This window comes from Schistocerca serialis, chromosome 9 (genome assembly GCF_023864345.2).
Source record: "Schistocerca serialis cubense isolate TAMUIC-IGC-003099 chromosome 9, iqSchSeri2.2, whole genome shotgun sequence".
Lineage (NCBI taxonomy): Eukaryota > Metazoa > Arthropoda > Insecta > Orthoptera > Acrididae > Schistocerca > Schistocerca serialis.
Window position 1 is genome coordinate 140,207,848 of NC_064646.1, and position 21,221 is coordinate 140,229,068.

Consider the following 21,221-nt stretch of genomic DNA (forward strand, 5'->3'; position numbering starts at 1 on the left):
CGGCATGTCACGGTCTGCTCGGCCCCTCCCGCCGGAGTTTTGAGTTCTCCCTCGGGCATGGGTGTGCGTGCTGTTCTTAACATAAGTTAGTTGAAGTTAGTTTAAGTAGTGTGTAAGTCTAGGGCTCGAGGACCTAAGCAGTTTGGTCCTTTAGAAATTCACACTCATTTGAACATTTGAATCATAAATCTGGTCCGAAAGTTTCCGTCAGCAAGTTTTTTGTTCTGAATCTGGTCAATCTGGAGAGTGCGAATTGTGTCTCTGCATAGCTTCAGCGTGACGTAAACATCTCTGATGGGCCCTGTTCGAACTGGAACAGCGATTTAACTGTTCTATTGCTGAAAAACTATTGATTTTTCAGACTCTTCCACGTAATGTACGGGAAATTCACTAAAATTACTGCCAACTGCACAGGAGAAAAATTTAATCTGAATCATGCAGAGGATTGAGCTTTCCTTAGAAGTGGATGTAGTGCAGTGAACCATTGACAGGTCTCAGCAACATTACAGAACGGGAAATGTGTGTGAATTAGCACTTTGCCTGGAATTCACATATTATGAGGAAGTTTTCACTCAGTTTCAATGAAATGTGTATGAACAGTTCTTGATGGAAGAGGAACTAAAGCGACCTATGTTAGTATACTAAAGAATGTATACATCAAGGTTACAGCTTCCATTAAGCTTTGTCAGGACAGTGAGAAATTCGTAACTGAAAAAGGAGTCGGGCAGTGATACTCCATGTCATCGTAACTATTCTTAGCATTCGTACTGAAAATAAATCATCTTAAATTTGCTGATAACCTTGCACTACTTACCTGTATAGAACATTATTTTAGCTGTTGGGGCCTCAGGAGTTACTTTCAGGCAAATTTGGGTTTTGTCTGCTTGTCTGGAGCTTGTTTTGTTTTTCCTGTTCTATGTAAAGTGCCCTGTGCGGCAAGTAGACAATTTTTAAGGAATGTTGTGATCGGAACCTACTACACTCATTTAGGAAGGCTCTCTCTTGTCTTTCTGTTGACGTCAGGCATTCTTCAGACCCATTAACAATATTGCAAAGGGCTCGAGTGCCAAAGGAGATAGGTGCAATCCTACAACGGATCTCGGGCACCCTATCCGCGATAGCAAGATATGAAATTAACACTGGCTCAACTACAACATACATAAAACTTCTCTTAAATAAAGCAGGGATAAAACAATAGTTTATTGCCCTTGTCAAAACACTATACTCAAGTCTTGAGCAGAAGTTGGAACGAGCAATTTAACAGCAAAAAAATGGTACAAATGGCTCTGAGCACTATGGGATTCAACATCTGAGGTCATCAGTCCCCTAGAACTTAGAACTAAGTAAACCTAACTAACCTAAGGACATCACACACATCCGAGCCCGAGGCAGGATTTGAACCTGCGACCGTAGCAGTCGCGCGGATCCGGAATGAAGTGCCTAGAACCGCTCGGCCACCTCGGCCGGCTTTTAACAGCATCAAAGCACAAGCATTACCTTAAAAAGAACTTGATATTAATCAAGCGTGCCAAACAATAGAAAGTACCTTTTCAAGATGCGACGCATGTACTACCGGTTATGTTACCCATGAACAAATGAACAGACAATTTGATTTAAACACGCCAACAAGTAACAAGCACTTCAGTTCGTCAGAAGGATTACTCAGGCAATTATTAACTGAAACCTGACAAGAATTACAAATCACTAATGCTTCCACACAGTAATTGTTACGACTACCATGAGAAACTCCTTTCTTGATAAACGAGAGCTGAACAGTTAAAATACACTGAAGCGCCAAACAAGCTGGTATACACATGCGTATTCAAATACAGAGATATGTAAACAGACAAACGCTGCGGTTGGCAACGCCTGTATAAGACAACAAGTGTCTGGTGGATTTGTTAGATTGGTTACTGTTGTTTTAATGGCAAGTTATCAAGATTTAAGTGAGTTTCGACGTGCTGCTATAGTTGGTGCACGAGCGATGGGACACAGCATCTCCGACATGGCGATGAAGTGGGGATTTTCCCTACTACCATTTCACGAGTGTACCGTGAATATCAGGAAACCAGGAAAACATCAAAGCTCCGACGTCGCTGCGGCCGGAAAGCGATCCTGCAAGAACGGGACCAACAACTACTAAACAGAATCGTTTAACGTGACAGAAGTGCAAGCCTTCTGCAAACTGCATCAGATTTCAATGCTGGGCCATCAACAAGTGTCAGCGTGCGAAACATTCATCGCCTCGGCTGGGCCCGTCACCAACGACATTGGACTGTTGATAAGTGGAAACATGTTGCCTAGTCGGACGAGTCTCGTTTCAGATTGTATTAAGAATGGACGTGTACGGATATGGAGACAACCTCATGAATCCGTGGACCCTGCATATCGGCAGGGGACTGTTCGAGCTGGTGGAGGCTCTGTAATGGTGTGGGGCGTGTGCAGTTGGAGTGATATGGGACCCCTGATATGTCTAGATACGACTCTGACAGGTGACACATACGTAAGCATCCTGTCTGACCACCTGGATCAGTTCATGTCTATTGTGCATTCCGACGGACTTGGGCAATTCCAGCAGGAGAATGAGACACCACACACGTCCAGAATTGCTACAGAGTGGCTCCAGCAACACTCTTCTGGCTACCAAACTCCCCGGACACGAACATTATTGAGCATATCTAGCATGCATTGCAACTTGCTGTTCAGAAGAGATCTCCACCCGGTCGTACTCTTACGGATATATGGGCATCCCTGCAGGACTCATGGTGTCAGTTCCCTCCAGCACTACTAATGACGTCAGTCGAGTCCATGCCACGTCGAGTTACGGCACTTCTGCGGGCTCGCGGGGGCCCTACACAATAATGCAGGTATACCAGTTTCTTTGGGTCTTCAGTGTAAAACAACATATACAGCTCTCAAGACCCTCTAAAAGAATTAAGTAAGAACAACACTGAAAGACTTAACCTAAAATACTCTCCCTGAGATATTTGCCTTTTTATACTACTGGCCATTAAAATTGCTACACAAAGAAGAAATGCAGTGATAAACGGGTCTTCATTGGACAAATATATTATACTAGAACTGACATGTGACTGCATTTTCACGCAATTTGGGTGCATAGATCCTGATAAATCAGTACCCAGAACAACCACCTCTGGCCGTAATAACGGCCTTGATACGCCTGTGCATTGAGTCAAACAGAGCTTGGATGGCGTGTACAGGAACAGCTGCCCATGCAGCTTCAACACGATACCACAGTACATCAAGGGTAGTGACTGGCGTATTGTGACGAGCCAGTTGCTGCGCCACCATTAACTAGACGTTTTCAGTTGGTGAGATATCTGGATAACGTGCTGACCAGGGCAGCGGTTGAACATTTTCTGTATCCAGAAAGGCCCGTACAGGACCCGCAACATGCGGTCGTGCATTATCCTGCTGAAACGTAGGGTTTCGCAGGAATCGAATGAAGGGTAGAGCCACGGGTCGTAACACATCTGAAATGTAACGTCCACTGTTCAAAGTGCCGTCGATGCGAACAAGAGGAGACCGAGACGTCTAACCAATGGCACCCCATACCATCACGCCGGGTGATACGCCAGTATGGCGATGACGAATACATGCTTCCAATGTGCGTTCACCGCGACGTCACCAAACACGGATGCGACCTTCATGATGCTGAAAACAGAACCTGGTATCATCCGAAAAAATTACGTTTTGCCTTTCTTGCAGCCAGGTTCGTCGTTGAGTACACCATCGCAGACGCTCCTGTCTGTGATGCAGCGTCAGGAGTAACCGCAGCCATGGTCTCCGAGCTGATAGCCCATGCTGCTGCAAACGTCGTCGAACTGTTCGTGCAGATGGTTGTTGTCTTGCAAACGTCCCCATCTGTTGACTCAGGGATCGAGACGTGGCTGCACGATCCGTTACAGCCATGCGGATAAGATGCATGTCACCTCGACTGCTAGTGATACGACGCCGTTGGGACCCAGCACGGCGTTCCGTATTACCCTCCTGAACCCACCGATTCAATATTCTGCTGTCAGTCATTGGATCTCGACCAACGCGAGCAGCATGTCGCGATACGGTAAACCGCAATGGCGATAGGCTACAATCCGACCTTTATCAAAGCAGGAAACGTGATGGTACGCATTTCTCCTCCTTACACGAGGCATCACAACAACGTTTCCCCAGGCAACGCCGGTCAACTGCTGTTTGTGTATGAGAAATCGGTTGGAAACTTTCCTCATGTCAGCACGTTGTAGGTGTCGCCACCGGCGCCAACCTTGTGTGAATGCTCTGAAAAGCTAATCATCTGCATATCACAGCATCTTCTTCCTGTCGGTTAAATTTCGCGTCTGTAGCACGTCATCTTCGTGGTGTAGCAATTTTAATGTCCAGTAGTGTCGGCTTTACCAAAGCAGGGCTGCAAAACTGACGGCGGAGAGCTGAGCACCAAGCAGGCAATAATCACTAAACCGGAGCAGCACATACAAGAGTCACTGGCCGGAATGTGTGTCATAGAAATACCAAAGGATGTTCATCTTTAGAAAGAAAGTGGCAGATCTTCGATCATGCATGCAGACAAGCCAGGCTAATGTACACTCACACTACCCATCAAGTGGCTGGTAAACCGCAATAACTGGCGGAGAGCTCTATAACAGGACTGCAGACAGCGTGGCAAATTTCACGCGTGCATAGTGTGCGGGCCGCGTATCAGCCACGTGTGGGCCAAGGCCCAGCCTGTCACTTGGCTTTCCTCCCTCCTTCTCGGAGGTACCTGGAGCAGCGCCATTTTTCATTTAGAATTTCGGTGCGGCATTTTTCGGTAGGCATAGCCTCTGAGTTGTGGAGAATCGTCGTGTCAGCGCTATTTACCCTACGCTGTTTGTTCGTGATATGAAGGACACTCACAGGTCCAGAGGCTATTTGCACAAAGAGAGGCATTCTAGCGATCTACCGTCACAAGCATTTACTATGAATGGCAATGACAGTGGAGGGGGATGGTAATTCTCTGTTCGCACAAGCGACGGGTACAGCATATTTGCTATGAAACTTCATTACAATACCATGCAGAAACAAATTTAAAGATTGAGTTGAACAATGGAAGAGCAAAAAGATACAATGCTCGACTGACGGGATTTATTGTTCTGTACATTAAGAAGCACTTTGTGCTAAATTTTCAGGCTTGGATCACTTGAAGAAACTGGTGGTATGCATAATATCCCAATGTCTGTTGCAACAGGTTTCAGTGGAACTGAACCAAGAGTATGGAGACTTCATATAGTACTGCAAAGTGCATTGGCTAATTCAGGGGGCATGCCTAGAACGATTTTTCGTTTTAAAACTTGCTGATGTTGAATTTATGAAGGAAAAAAGAGTGAAGAAACGAAAATTAGAATATCTGGACTGGTTTGCAGACTTCGCATTTTAAGTGGACTTGGCCGCACACTGCCTACCGTAAGATATTGTTAGGTAACGTCTTTCTGATTTGCTAGAGATACATTTAAAAAGAAAATTGCGTTGTAGAAGGCATAAATTCTCACAAAGAAAGTCAAGTTCCTTAAGCTCACTGGCTTCAAAGGAAACGTGCAGTTTGAAGCACTCATTGTGGCCTTCAAAGAATTACACGGATAGTTTTATAAAGATTTACATCTGTTTTCAAAGTGTTGTCGAGATCGTTTGGCATTTCAGCTGAAAGAGCACCTATGCATGTGCAGATGTAACTGACTGACCTGCAAGTTAATTCCAGTTTTAATGACAATTTTTTTAAATTATAGCTGTCTAGAACGTCTACATTGCTTGTTTCAGGTAGATTTTCCTTTCCCTGTAATGAGGTTGCAAAAGTGCTACAATATTTCTACGAACATATTTGCGTGAAAAACCCTTTCTCGATTATGAAACTAAATAAACCATAATTTCGTGGTCAAACGGGTGTTACGATTAATCAAGGAAAACCCCCAGTTGGGAAACGGGGCCAAAATTAGTTGGTTACTGTCGAGTTGCAATTTACAATTTATTTATTATTTCAACCATTAAAAGTCATTTTTTTTATCACTTGACCAGGAACAGATCCAAAAAGCTAGCAGACATGAGTGCCTTTTCAAAACAATTCACTTTACAGTTAACGGCCAAGCCATTTTACTTAAAACCGGTTTTGATAAAACATTTGATAACAAATCAAAATTTTCCAAGTAGTGAAATCAAAAACTTTACTTTACCGTTAATAGCCAAGCCATTTTACTTAAAACAGACTTTGATAAAGCATTTAATAACAAAATTAAAACTTTGCAAGTAATGAAAGAAAATCACCAATTTGCATACAATTTCGCTACCGCATATATAGGGAGCCACTTCTTTTAAATTTTGGCACAAGATGTTAAATTACAAGGCTCGCTAACAGGGAGGCAGAACTAGCATTTTCAAAGGATGCCAAGTAAATTAAAACAATCAAAGTAAAGATACAGTCAGTCACCTTTTACAGTAACTAACAATTTTAAAGCCACGTAATTAAAAAAAAAAAACACCTATGAAAGGCAAACTTAACTTTTTTAAGAAGTGGCCAAAAACAATCAGAGTAAAATACAACCATTTAACATTTTACAATAACTAAACGACTGTAATGCCATGTCCTGCCACCAAAATGTACTGGGATAGAAATAATTAACCGACCGGGTGTAAGGGCGGCCACAATTGTCTCCCGAAGGACGCTCAGGCTAGAAGCGGACTAACAGACCCACAACGCCTCACATTCAGCAATCACATCGACCTCCCGCGAGGCCAGGGGAGGAGGAGGAATCAAATCAGGAACCACTGCCCAAAAATACACTTCCTCCCAGGCAGTATCAATAAGAAGTGAAAAGATCACTGTCTATAATTACACCGGCGACAGGGACAGGACACCCGAACGCAGGAGGCCACAAGGCAGAAAAAATGTAATCTAAAACAATGATCCCTGCCCAGAAATACCCTTCCTACCGGGTAGTACTAATAAGAAGTGAAAAAGATCGCTGTCTATAAATACGCCGGCGACAGGGACAGGAACCCCGAACGCAGGAGGCCACAAGGCAGAAAAGACGCTGGTTGCACAAACCAAAATTCTTCAGTTAGCATCTAAACCTTTAACCAACTTAACTCGCAGTTTATCAGAGAAACAGCAGGTGAACTCCGATGCAAAGGTTCCTCACACCCGACCGTGTCCACGTCGCCAGCGTACCCAACTGGGCACAGTCACGCAGCCACGCGCTCTGTCACCGCAGCCCTCGTCTTCTCTGCACCCACGGCGGCGAAATACCACTCCTCACGTTAGGCGAGTTACTTGTCCATCATTCCCGCCTCCAGACGGAAAATTTAAAGACATCCGTTGCCGCTCCCACCAAGTAGTGACTCGGAAGTACAGCCGTGGCCCCCGGGTGTTCACAGCAAGAGCTTACAGCCTCGTCCCGACAACTCGTCCCACTCGTCTCTCACCGCCGAGATAGACTACGCGGCTTCACGGAACAACAGCCAACTCTCCACACTGCTTACCGTAAGATATTGTTAGGTAACTTCTTTCTGATTTGCTAGGGATGCATTTAAAAAGAAAATTGCGTTGTAGAACGCATAAATTCTCACAAAGAAAGTCAAGTTCCTTAAGCTCCCTGGCTTCAAAGGAATTTTAAAAGGCGACCGACCGACTCGTCACCGCTAGGCAACCAACAACCAACCGGCCATCCCCGCCCCCCCCTCCCTCACGCCTTAATGATCTTATTCCCTTACGCAAGGATAACAGGAAGCAACGACTCGAAGATCGATAAGACCAGACACGAAGCCAGAGGGGAATCTCAACAGAAACGTAGGCAGCATAACGGCAAATATGAAAGAATCAATTAACGATGTAATGGAAGGACTCAGAACAATCTTAACAGCGCGATATACACTCCTGGAAATTGAAATAAGAACACCGTGAATTCATTGTCCCAGGAAGGGGAAACTTTATTGACACATTCCTGGAGTCAGATACATCACATGATCACACTGACAGAACCACAGGCACATAGACACAGGCAACAGAGCTTGCACAATGTCGGCACTAGTACAGTGTATATCCACCTTTCGCAGCAATGCAGGCTGCTATTCTCCCATGGAGACGATCGTAGAGATGCTGGATGTAGTCCTGTGGAACGGCTTGCCATGCCATTTCCACCTGGCGCCTCAGTTGGACCAGCGTTCGTGCTGGACGTGCAGACCGCGTGAGACGACGCTTCATCCAGTCCCAAACATGCTCAATGGGGGACAGATCCGGAGATCTTGCTGGCCAGGGTAGTTGACTTACACCTTCTAGAGCACGTTGGGTGGCACGGGATACATGCGGACGTGCATTGTCCTGTTGGAACAGCAAGTTCCCTTGCCGGTCTAGGAATGGTAGAACGATGGGTTCGATGACGGTTTGGATGTACCGTGCACTATTCAGTGTCCCCTCGACGATCACCAGTGGTGTACGGCCAGTGTAGGAGATCGCTCCCCACACCATGATGCCGGATGTTGGCCCTGTGTGCCTCGGTCGTATGCAGTCCTGATTGTGGCGCTCACCTGCACGGCGCCAATCACGCATACGACCATCATTGGCACCAAGGCAGAAGCGACTCTCATCGCTGAAGACGACACGTCTCCATTCGTCCCTCCATTCACGCCTGTCGCGACACCACTGGAGGCGGGCTGCACGATGTTGGGGCGTGAGCGGAAGACGGCCTAACGGTGTGCGGGACCGTAGCCCAGCTTCATGGAGACGGTTGCGAATGGTCCTCGCCGATACCCCAGGAGCAACAGTGTCCCTAATTTGCTGGGAAGTGGCGGTGCGGTCCCCTACGGCACTACGTAGGATCCTACGGTCTTGGCGTGCATCCGTGCGTCGCTGCGGTCCGGTCCCAGGTCGACAGGCACGTGCACCTTCCGCCGACCACTGGCGACAACATCGATGTACTGTGGAGACCTCACGCCCCACGTGTTGAGCAATTCGGCGGTACGTCCACCCGGCCTCCCGCATGCCCACTATACGCCCTCGCTCAAAGTCCGTCAACTGCACATACGGTTCACGTCCACGCTGTCGCGGCATGCTACCAGTGTTAAAGACTGCGATGGAGCTCCGTATGCCACGGCAAACTGGCTGACACTGACGGCGGTGGTGCACAAATGCTGCGCAGCTAGCGCCATTCGACGGCCAACACCGCGGTTCCTGGTGTGTCCGCTTGCCGTGCGTGTGATCATTGCTTGTACAGCCCTCTCGCAGTGTCCGGAGCAAGTATGGTGGGTCTGACACACCGGTGTCAATGTGTTCTTTTTTCCATTGCCAGGAGTGTACTTTGTTTGTGAGTTGTGTTGTTGAGGAATGTGAAATATAAAACCAAGTCACACGCAGTGCAACAGCACTGCCATTAAAGTCTGGCATGCACGCAGTTTTCTCCTCTATCCCCTCCTCACGCTCAGACAGCGTAGCACGTCAGTAGGGGAAAAGTGCAGCCAGACTGCGCGCTTTGTCACTCGTGCCCGCGTACGGCACACGAATCAAAATCTTGGCCGTCCCTGCTCTATACCAACAGCGCCACTACACACAGCCTTCTGCTGGAACATGAGCGTACTGGGAAATCTGGTCACACTAACCCAAAAACGACTACGTTCTGTCTCATGCGTCATCCTCTGTGCGACCCCTGACAAGCCTCTGCCTGACTGCCCACTCCACTGTTCTTCGCCAGAGATCGCTAGTTCCCAGATACCCAAAGATGGCGCTCCAGTTCACCGGTATCGACCTCGCCACACAGCTCAGAAATACACTACTGGCCATTAAAATTGCTACACCACGAAGTTGACGTGCTACAGACGCGAAATTTAACCGACAGGAAGAAGATGCTGTGATAAGCAAATGATTAGCTTTTCAGAGCATTCACACAAGGTTGGCGCCGGTGGCGACACCTACAACGTGCTGACATGAGGAAAGTTTCCAGCCGATTCCTCATACACAAACAGCAGTTGACCGGCGTTGCCTGGTGAAACGTTGTTGTGATGCCTCGTGTATGGAGGAGAAATGCGTACCATCACATTTCCGACTTTGATGAAGGTCGGATTGTAGCCTGTCGCCATTGCGGTTTATCGTATCGTGACATTGCTGCTCGCGTTGGTCGAGATCCAATGACTGTCAGCAGAATATGAAATCGGTGAGTTCAGGAGTGCAATACAGAGCGCCGTGCTGGATTCCAACGGCCTCGTATCACTAGCACTCGAGATGACAGGCATCTTATCCGCATGGCTGTAACGTATCGTGCAGCCACGTCTCGATCTCTGAGTCAACAGATGGGGACGTTTGCAAGACAACAACCATCTGCACGAACAGTTCGACGACGTTTGCAGCAGCATGGACTATCAGCTCGGAGACCATGGCTGCGGTTACCCTTGACGCTGTATCTCAGACAGGAGTGCCTGCGATGGTGTACTCAACGACGAACCTGGGTGCACGAATGGCAAAACGTCATTTTTTCGGATGAATCGAGGTTCTGTTTACAGCAGCACGATGGTCGCATCGGTGATTGGCGACATCGCGGTGAGCGCACGTTGGAAGCGTGTATTCGTCATCGCCATACTGGCGTATCACCCGGCGTGAGGGCATGCGGTGCCATTGGTTACACGTCTCGCTCACCTCTTGTTCGCATTGACGGCACTTACATTTCAGATGTGTTACGACCCGTGGCTCTACCCTTCATTCGATCCCTGCGAAACCCTACATTTCTGCAGGATAATGCATGACCGCATATTGCAGGTCCTGTACGGGCCTTTTTGGATACAGAAAATGTTCGACTGCTGCCGTGGCCAGCACATTCTCCACATCTCTCACCAATTGAAAACGTCTGGTCAATGGTGGCGGAGCAACTGGCTCGTCACAATACGCCAGTCACTACTCTTGATGAACTGTGGTATCGTGTTGAAGCTGCATGGGCAGCTGTACCTGTACACGCCATCCGAACTCTGTTTGACTCAATGACCAGGCGTATGAAGGCCATTATTACGGCCAGAGGTGGTTGTTCTGGGTAGTGATTTCCTAGGATCTATGCACCCAAATTGCGTGAAAATGTAATCACATGTCAGTTCTAGTATATTTGTCCAATGAATACCCGTTTATCACCTGCATTTATTATTGGTGTAGCAATTTTAATGGCCAGTAGTGTATACTGAAGTTTTCCCGTGACCAGCAGCGTCGCCCGCTTTGTCCCCGACAGAACTGGTCTGGGACCACGACGGCGGCGCCTCACCTCCCGCGGTCCTTGCGCTGCTCCCTGCGCGCCTGCTCCGGCCCCAGTTCCTTCTGCTGCTCCTGCTGCTGGCGCCTCTTGCTGCCCCCGTGGTGTCGCTGGCTGCCCGGCTTTCGCAGGATGTCGGAGCCGCGCTGTGCCACGTAGATGCGGCCCGCCGTGTACACGAACAGGCACAGGTTGGACACCAGCAGCAGCGCCATCGGTCCGTAGAAGTACAGCAGCGTCGCCGGCTTCCCTGCAACCACAACGGCCGTAGCATACCGTATTATAAAGAATAAGATTTGCTGTAGATTCGCAAGAGCCATACCAACACCGACTCAAAGGAAGGCCTCGGCGCTTGTTCGTGACGTCACGTCAGCTAGGCACGGTGAGATATTCGCTATTTTTGACTTCATTAAAACAGCAAATACGAGTAGTTAATACTTTCAGCCAGAAGGCAAATACTTGTTTGTAAATAATGATTAATGTATAATGAGGCGTCGCATAGCGACGGTGGAATTTTCTAAATAATGTAATTCGTCGTCTTTGGGCGGCAATATAAACAGAAAAGTACGGATGGATATGCGATCCTTCACTATTTTGTTCGCTGGAGAACAAATGAAGCCTTGAGCGCTAAAAAGACTTTTACTGTTTTTCTCGAGTAAGACGGACGCAGATTTGTGGCGGTCTGATCTAATTATTTTTACTAAATAAATAAAAACGTGTTCCGTCTAAGTTTTGAGTGAAGTGTAGGAAGAAGAACTGTTGTAACTTACCGTGACGAAGCACGAGCGACTCAAGAGGACAATGGCTATATAAAAGAGCGCTCAATGGACATGATATGGACATAAAAATCTACCGTCATTGTAGTATTAAGCTTAAGGTACGATATATGTTTTAGTTATAATAAATATTTGTTCTGGGAATACTGAATCATTTAGCAGTGCTCATTTCTATTATCTCCTCAGTATTATTTTCATTTTAATTATGCATTTTGCTAATATTACAGACTCCAAGATCAGCAGTCCAATGTGCGTGTTACATTGATAAAAAGAAAACTGTTTTATCGTCTTCTTGCATCAGCTTTAATATTGAATTTCTCTTTTGTGTGATGTTACAGTTGTTTTTGCGCCCTTAAGAACTTTCTGGTCTCTTAGGAAATTTTTTTGTCATAACAATAACTTCACAACCGGGTATGATCGTATCTACGATCATGAAGTAATTAGAAAGACGATAACGCAACTTCTTAATCAATAGCACGCTAGTTGTGACTGCCTCAAGCCACGCGAAACCGCAAGTAAAAACTATTCACATCTCATAATGCAATATTTTATGACAATGGTCAATCCATGATTCTTACGCCAATTGTGATTGATAAAACAGTTAGTTAAATCTCAATTTCCAACTTTCCATTGAATAACAACATCACTCTTATTTTTGTAACATCACACTTGGCGCCCGAACAGGGACTTGACCAAAAATTACTTCAAATACTTGGAAAATTTTCTATGTGCTTTTGTTAATATATGTTCTGTCGTTTCATGTACACATCATCTCTCTGTGAGAATGACGTAAAATACGCTGGTCAATAACGCAGTTCAATTATCGAGAGAAAAGAAAAGAGACGTGAATTTGCTGAGACAACATAGCGGTAACCAAGCCATCAAAAAGTAAGTCAGAATTTTGCATACGCAGTGTAGTGCTTCAGTAGCAACGTTGCTTTTCCAAGTCGATCCACATCCTTTCTATCTCCTTCCCGCTATAGAAAATCTGCTTTATTTTATCTTTCAAAGTAAAATTCTTCGTAGTCTGATAATAGAAATTATTTCTCCCCATTGTTAGTATACCTGTATTGCATTTTCAACATGGTGGATAGTGTGCGCAATTTGCAGTGAAGAGCATCTTCATTCATTTGTCTGAAACGGTTAGGTTCCATCTTGTCTTCTTGCCAGATAGAATTTCATTTGTTGCTCACGCGAGAGTGGTGCTCTTAGCGGACTCACCACGTCACTGACAAACGACGAAAGCCTTGCGTAGCACGTGGTTTACTGACGAAAATGGCAGATAGTAAACAGAGACAGGTGACAACAGGAGACGGGAGTGAAGACGTTAATAGTATTCCATACCCTTTACGATCGCGAACGGTAGGTTCCCGTGTGGAAACTGAACTAACCATGTCTGTAACAGGGGAAAGTGACCCTAAAGTCCAAACTCGTCCCGCTGCAGCTACAAATGACCTCGGTGCGTTAATGGAAATGCTGAAACAACAGTTTGACGCAGTAAATGAGAATATAAAAACACAAAATGAGACTATAAAAACACAAAATGAGACTGTTAACGCCCGACTAGATGCTGTAAGCGAATCATTAAAAACAGAGCTAGGCGCAATCAAAACAGATCTGCATAAAGAAATTACGGCTGAATTAAATACCCATTTGGGTGAGGTGCAAACTAAGATCAGTGATCAAATTCAGAAAATGCAGAAACAGGTGAAAAGTGAAATAGCTGAAGTATCTGGAACATTAAACACAAAAATTCAGGCAGCTACCAAAGAAATAAACTCAGTTAGAAATGCAGTATCTGACATTGAAGGTGTAGTAGAGGATCTGTCGAGGCAGATAGACCCAATCAATATCGAAGAACAGGTTAAGAGCACCGTGAAAGCACACGCGGAGGCATTGTCGGAACACTACAGTGAATGGATAAAGGGTAAAGATATTTTTATCGAAAAGAAGGTCAGGGAGGAGCTTAGGGAGACTGTCAAGGATGTAACTTATGAAATCTTAGCTGCTCCTGGTAAGTCGGGAGACAGTAGTTTCTGAATTGGGACAGATTCGGAGGACACTTACACGGGATCTTCCCGAGTGGAAGCAGCAAGTAGTGGACGAAGTCAGAATGCTGAGAAACTGGGTAGAAAATCCGCACACACATACGCAAACTATAGGGAACAACTCTTTAGACGGTGACGAATGTCAGTCAACTCCTTATCGTTCACCGCCTGATTACATGCAAAACAACAGTCCTGTTGAGTCCCGAGTAGGAAAAATAAATGATCCGCCCACAATCGTGAGTTTAATGCAAGAGGAAAGTGTGATTAAGCATCGCACTTTTCCTGTTTTTCATCCGCAGAAGCGAGAAATACACCCCATCGTGTTCCTAAAGAATTTTTCCGGCATATTTCCCAGGAGCTGGACAGACAGACAGCGTATTCAGTTCGTCACTGGCTTTATTTCTGGTGATGCAGCATTATGGGGAACGAAAATGGTAGACACGTGTAGGAATTATGAAGAGTTTGAGAAAATGTTCTTGGCAAAATTTTGGAGTAATGGGGTACAGCGAAGATTAAGGAAGGAGGTGTATGGTGCGGAAATTTTCAATGAGAAGCATGGAAGTCTCCGGCGATACTTTGAGAAGTATCTAGCAAAAATTAAATTCTGGGATTCTCCGATTTCTTCCAAGGACGTAATTATGATTCTCAAAAGCAAACTCCCTGTGTCTATTAGAGAGAAATTAGTAAATGTGTCCGAAGAAGACACGGATGTATTCCTTTCTGTGCTGGATTCCTTAGATTTAATTAGCGAGGATGTGCGCTCCAAGGTTGGCAGCGGCAAATTCTTCCCTGGCAGCCAGCAGAATGCATCGCACGCGGACAACAATGCACCCAAGGAGAGAGCGAGCTACTGCGACCGCTGTTACCAACCTGCCAGCGGTTATCAAAACGCAAACGGCAATAACTTTAAACGGAAGCAGAAAACCAATTACAGTAATCAGCAGAGATACCACCCAATTTACAACCACCAGGTACAACATCAGTACGGAAACCCACCCTTTAATTCTGCGCCTGAGCAGTATGGAAATTCTCCACAAACTAGTGGTAATTTTTCAAATGGGCCAGTGTACAATCAAAGTTACAGGTCGAAAAATAGCAAGTGGCATGGGCAAGGCGAAGGCCACCCAGCACATCAGAACAACTTTTCACAGAATAGAGGACCGCGGAACAATTTTCAAATGGCACCAAATGCGAACTTTCCTTCACAAGGAAATGGTTTTGCCGGCAACCAAAAGATCGGGCGACATCAGCCTTCTCAAGTATTCTATTCACAAGTGAATGCACCCAGTGGATTTGACCCCTTTACACCGGCATTTGTACCACATAACCAGCACCAATATGAAACGGAACAAACACTTAAGGCCATGAATGACAAACAGGTTAAACATCCTGCGGAAAATTAGAGGCAGCGCCTTTCAGCCTCCTAGAGGTCGCTGCCGGTTCCAGTGGGGGTACTAACGAATACTCTGATTCTGAGTATGTTAATGCGATACGGTACGACCATGAGACCGACTTACGAGATGACCTTGCACCTGACCTAGAAGCTCAAGACATTAATGACATTTATGATGAACAGGTCCAGGCTTCGATTAAGATTTCTATTGCCAACATTCCTGTCACAGCCATTGTTGATACAGGAGCAAACATCAATGTGATGTCATCATGTCTCTTCAGACAGGTGTCTTCTGTTTCAAAAGTTTTATCATTACCGACTCAGGGATGCTCCATATCGGGAGCGACTGGTCCATTGAAACAAAGAGTTAGTTTACAGACACAGCCTCAACTGCAGATAGAATCTGTTTCGGTTTCCTGCCTCTTGCGTACTGGAAATTTCCTTGTGTGAACTGTTAATGATAAGTATTGTGTTGAACAGCGCACTGACTACATGGTAACGGCTACTACATGTCATCTTTAAGTATTAAATGCTATGTATCGAAAAATTGTTTATAGTGGTGGACATGAACTGATATTTCTTCAACAAGCTGAAGCAGGAAATTGGGGTTGCACCAAGAATTTCAATTTAATTTTAAGTTAGTAATAAGAAAAAAAGTGCTTGCGAGGTGATTGCCCGGAGCTAAATAAAATATGTAAAGGTGAGAAATGGAGGAGGATGCGTAAATAAGCACTTCTCTCAAGGTACAAGAATATTTATAGATTTATTTTTAGTAATGTAAGTACTTGAAGTTCTGTAGTAAAAGCCCAAATTACCTGCTTAAAAAAAAAGGGTACATGTTCAAACAGTCCAGACAGTGGACAGGAGTAGAAGAAATAGCTTAAAGTTCAGTTAAAGCGTGCTGTTAAATGGAAAAACAAATGGTAACCCGCATGTGTTCACGCAAGGAGACAATAAGCTGTAGTAAACTAAGTTAGGTGAAATACAGTACAAATAGAGGCAAACCATGAAGCATCAATAATGTAGCGTAAGTACTCCACGAGGCCACTAATTGCTATGAAAGTAAACTATTTCCCTGTGATCTGAGCCCAATGTAAAGAGTATATGAGGAATGTTAGCTGACGAATTGATTTCAGTAGAATCGAGGTACTAAATAACCACACAGCAAGCCACCTGTATCATAAATAAGTCCAAGTAAAGATCTTCAGAAGATCTGTAGTGTAATCTAGCGACCATTCAATACCCTAATTGAAGGCTAATCTAAAGAACAAGCAATGCAGTGATATTTAAACTTAATATTGACTATAACCTGAGTAAGACGTAGAAGTAGCAAAGCATGCTGTAAGGAAGGAGGTTGAAGTTTATATATGTGCCTATGTTTATTAAGATAATTTTATTTACATGCAGATTTTATTGCAAAAATGTCTCCTAAGACACTCCTCTTATGAAATCCATTTTCCTTGTGCCCGTTCCTTTTGATCCTGGTTCATTAACCCAGACCAAGGGTCGACTTGTAAAAGGCACGTGTGCTTCGAAGCAAAGCAGTGCTTATGAGAAATGAGACACGTAGCGTGATGAACTTCGCTAGCTTTGGTAATGTTTGTTATGGACCGGTTGCGTAAACCCAGTGAACTGTCGGTAATTCCATTCATGCAAAAAAATAGTAGACACGCATTACCCTATTTTTTTTTAACAGAGAACGATTGCTGAGTACATGAAGCGAAGAGGGAGAACTATTGTTATCCAGTCTGCCCTCAAATATAAAAAAAATTTGGCAAGCACAAAGGAAAGCACAAAAAGAAAAAAAAAAGATTCAGCGTTAAATGTGTACTCGTTAAGTAGTAGATATGCTGCGTGGCAGTAGAAAATGATCTTGGGTGCACTAAAGAATAAATGCAACGAGTGTTGCGAAACCTGTAGTTTTCATAATGAGGAGATGAGCACTTAAAAGAAAGTTTGAAAGAATATTTTTAGGTTCACTAGTGAAAGCAAATCTTGAGATATAAAGAGTCCATTCATAAAGCAGTTGTTCACTGGACTTAACGTCCGACCCAGTAGCTGAGTGGTCAGCGTGACAGACTGTCAATCCTAAGGGCCCGGGTTCGATTCCCGGCTGGGTCGGAAATTTTCTCCGCTCAGGGACTGGGTGTTGTGTTGTCCTAATCATCATCATTTCATCCCCATCGGCGCGCAGGTCGCCGAAGTGGCGTCAAATTGAAAGACCTGCACCAGGCGAACGGTCTACTCGACGGGAGGCCCTAGCCACACGACATTTCCATTTTACTGGACTTAACAAAAGGAGTGACCATTAATTGTAAATATTAGCTCGTAAGTGATATTTTGTAAATAGTAGAATATAAGTCTTTCTATACCAGTGGAGGAAACGTGCAAAATTGATTGTTTTGTAAATGAACTCCATCGGCGAAGGAACTAAGCACGAATGCTGTGTGAAGATGCACACTAAAGTGCGACGTGCATAATAAAAATAACTGTTCACTGTATACTAGTGGTAGTGTTGTACTGCAAGTGTAAAAAAAGAAGTCAAGGCTACGACAACAGGTGCAACGCAAAGTTCAGTGTTGTTCTAAGTGCAGCGACAGCTAAAACATTCGTCGTCACTTACCTGTGAGCCTCATGGGAGGCAGTTGACAGAGAAGTATGGAGGCAACTTCAGTGTCCGGCTCCTCCGATGGTAAACGCGCGCAAGGTGTTTGTATCGATGCACTCGTGTGATACGAAGTTCACAAAAAAAAAAAGGGAGCAATCGACGACCAGCAGCTCTGTTACAGCCTGAGCGCGAACGGATACTGAGTGTTGGAGTTCACGCAACACTGTGCAGCCGCTGTGAGTGGCTGACGTGTGGGTGACGAAACAATCCAAACTTTAAACTGCTAACCGCCATGACTTCTATCGTACATACTGGAGGAAAGACATTTGTACACTTGTGTGACTACATCTTCATATGTAAATTAAGCGATTTTCTTGAGTTGAAGTCAAGATGAGTGAGAAGTAGATTGTTAGATTACTCAGACCTTAAAGCCATTAATACCGGCACTCCTGAACACTGCTAAAATGAATTATAATCCTGTCTCTTGATGGACAAAGAAAATGAATGTGCACTATAGGAAGACCCTAAACTCCAGACCAGTCCCGATCCTTAACAAATGTATCCAGTAGCTTGTAAGTCATACTAATAATTTTCCACTTCTTCTGTTTCATATTGTAAATAAAAACCCGGGAAGCCACTTGAATTCCTGGCACCACAGTGGAAAGGACAGATGTACTGCATGATGAACGCCGTAGAAGCTAACACAGAAAGTGAAAGCATCACGAAGTGTAGTGCTACGTTATTAGACTGTAATTGAACCACAATGAGTTAACAGATGCTCGAACATTGTCCACTCTAGTTTAGTGAAAATAAGCACTCACTGTACTCATGTATTAGTTGTTAAGCTCAAAAGAAAGTAATTTCTGAATTCTATCCCCTGAAGTGCGAAATGAACGTTCACTTATTGTTATAAGCAAATATGGACCAAACTTAAATATACACATAAATGTTAATCTTGGTATTATGGAATGAAGTGATTGATGAACAAAGAATGAAAAACTTTATTTTGAAAAATGATAAATATCTGATATATCTTTATAAATGTAATTTCAATTTAAGTACATAGTACGCCAGTAACATTATGTAAATGTCACACCAAAAATCACGAATATCTCATGAGGACATGAGGATCGAGGTAATCCTTCGGCATTCCCTCTCTCCTCATGGGAGGCAATGAGATATTCGCTATTTTTGACTTCATTAAAACAGGAAATACGAGTAGTTAATACTTTCAGCCAGAAGGCAAATACTTGTTTGTAAATAATGATTAATGTATAATGAGGCGTCGCATAGCGACGGTGGAATTTTCTAAATAATGTAATTCGTCGTCTTTGGGCGGCAATATAAACAGAAAAGTACGGATGGATATGCGATCCTTCACTATTTTGTTCGCTGGAGAACAAATGAAGCCTTGAGCGCTAAAAAGACTTTTACTGTTTTTCTCGAGTAAGACGGACGCAGATTTGTGGCGGTCTGATCTAATTATTTTTACTAAATAAATAAAAACGTGTTCCGTCTAAGTTTTGAGTGAAGTGTAGGAAGAAGAACTGTTGTAACTTACCGTGACGAAGCACGAGCGACTCAAGAGGACAATGGCTATATAAAAGAGCGCTCAATGGACATGATATGGACATAAAAATCTACCGTCATTGTAGTATTAAGCTTAAGGTACGATATATGTTTTAGTTATAATAAATATTTGTTCTGGGAATACTGAATCATTTAGCAGTGCTCATTTCTATTATCTCCTCAGTATTATTTTCATTTTAATTATGCATTTTGCTAATATTACAGACTCCAAGATCAGCAGTCCAATGTGCGTGTTACATTGATAAAAAGAAAACTGTTTTATCGTCTTCTTGCATCAGCTTTAATATTGAATTTCTCTTTTGTGTGATGTTACAGTTGTTTTTGCGCCCTTAAGAACTTTCTGGTCTCTTAGGAAATTTTTTTGTCATAACAATAACTTCACAACCGGGTATGATCGTATCTACGATCATGAAGTAATTAGAAAGACGATAACGCAACTTCTTAATCAATAGCACGCTAGTTGTGACTGCCTCAAGCCACGCGAAACCGCAAGTAAAAACTATTCACATCTCATAATGCAATATTTTATGACAATGGTCAATCCATGATTCTTACGCCAATTGTGATTGATAAAACAGTTAGTTAAATCTCAATTTCCAACTTTCCATTGAATAACAACATCACTCTTATTTTTGTAACATCACAACGGCGAACGCCAGGTCTGTTGCAGGCATATTCATAATAGTGGTGTCTCCCTCTCTGACACAGGAAAATGTGAAACATTGGTGATAGTTGACCAACACACATTGTTCTGGGAGATTTCTACAATCAATTAGTTGTGCAATTCATTACACTTCTTAACAAATAGTGTACTCCTGAACTTAAATTTCCACCTGTTTTAAGGATTGACATACAAAAACAACTTCGTGGTCCAGCAGCAACAGAATTCGTGCTTCTTCATCTTATTTGTAAATCTGAGGAAGTTACGTTTCTACTGGGTTGCTTTTACAAGAAACTGTAAACATATTGGTGCTCTTCTTTAGGAATCTTGGTTGAATATGGGGTGAGGAGCACTGAATGTTCATGAAATATCTTGCGACTGTACACGTTGGGGGAGGGGGTGGGGGACAGAAGAAGAGACAAAAGAGAGATACGTGTTTTATCAAATAAATTTTTTTTTCTTATAATATTTCTCCTTTCAGTTGCAAGAAGGGAATGCTTATCTTTTCTAATGTGCATGTTTGAAAAAGTTTAAGCTCAGCAGTATTTTCGATGTATGAAGCTATTTTGTTTACTGTTTAGAATTCCTTTCGTTGAAAACGACTGTAATCTAATGACTGGCAACAGTTGGACATTTACACCTGTAAATTAGTACACATTTCTAGTGACGATGTCAAACGAAAATAAATAAATAAAAGAAACGAGTTCATTGTAAGGGGGTTGGGGTAAGTTTCTATAACAAAATGGATCAAGTAAATATAGTTACTTGAATGTAAAATTTCCGAAGCTTGCAATGGGGCAAAGCATCTTCTCATATTGATCTACGTTTGTTTCGACAGGATTCAGTAATACAGAACTATGATCTTTATTTGTAGCTTTACG

At 43.9% G+C, this 21,221-nt stretch overlaps 1 protein-coding gene across 1 annotated transcript in view; it reads right to left on the reverse strand.

Annotated features, from left to right (window-relative positions):
- LOC126419423 (probable G-protein coupled receptor Mth-like 3) overlaps positions 1-21,221 on the reverse strand; it is a 274,477-nt gene that overhangs the window by 42,641 nt on the left and 210,615 nt on the right. Inside the window, exon 9 of the mRNA XM_050086611.1 lies at positions 11,352-11,514. Coding sequence (XP_049942568.1) covers positions 11,352-11,514 — 163 coding nt within the window. The remainder of the gene's footprint in view (positions 1-11,351; positions 11,515-21,221) is intronic.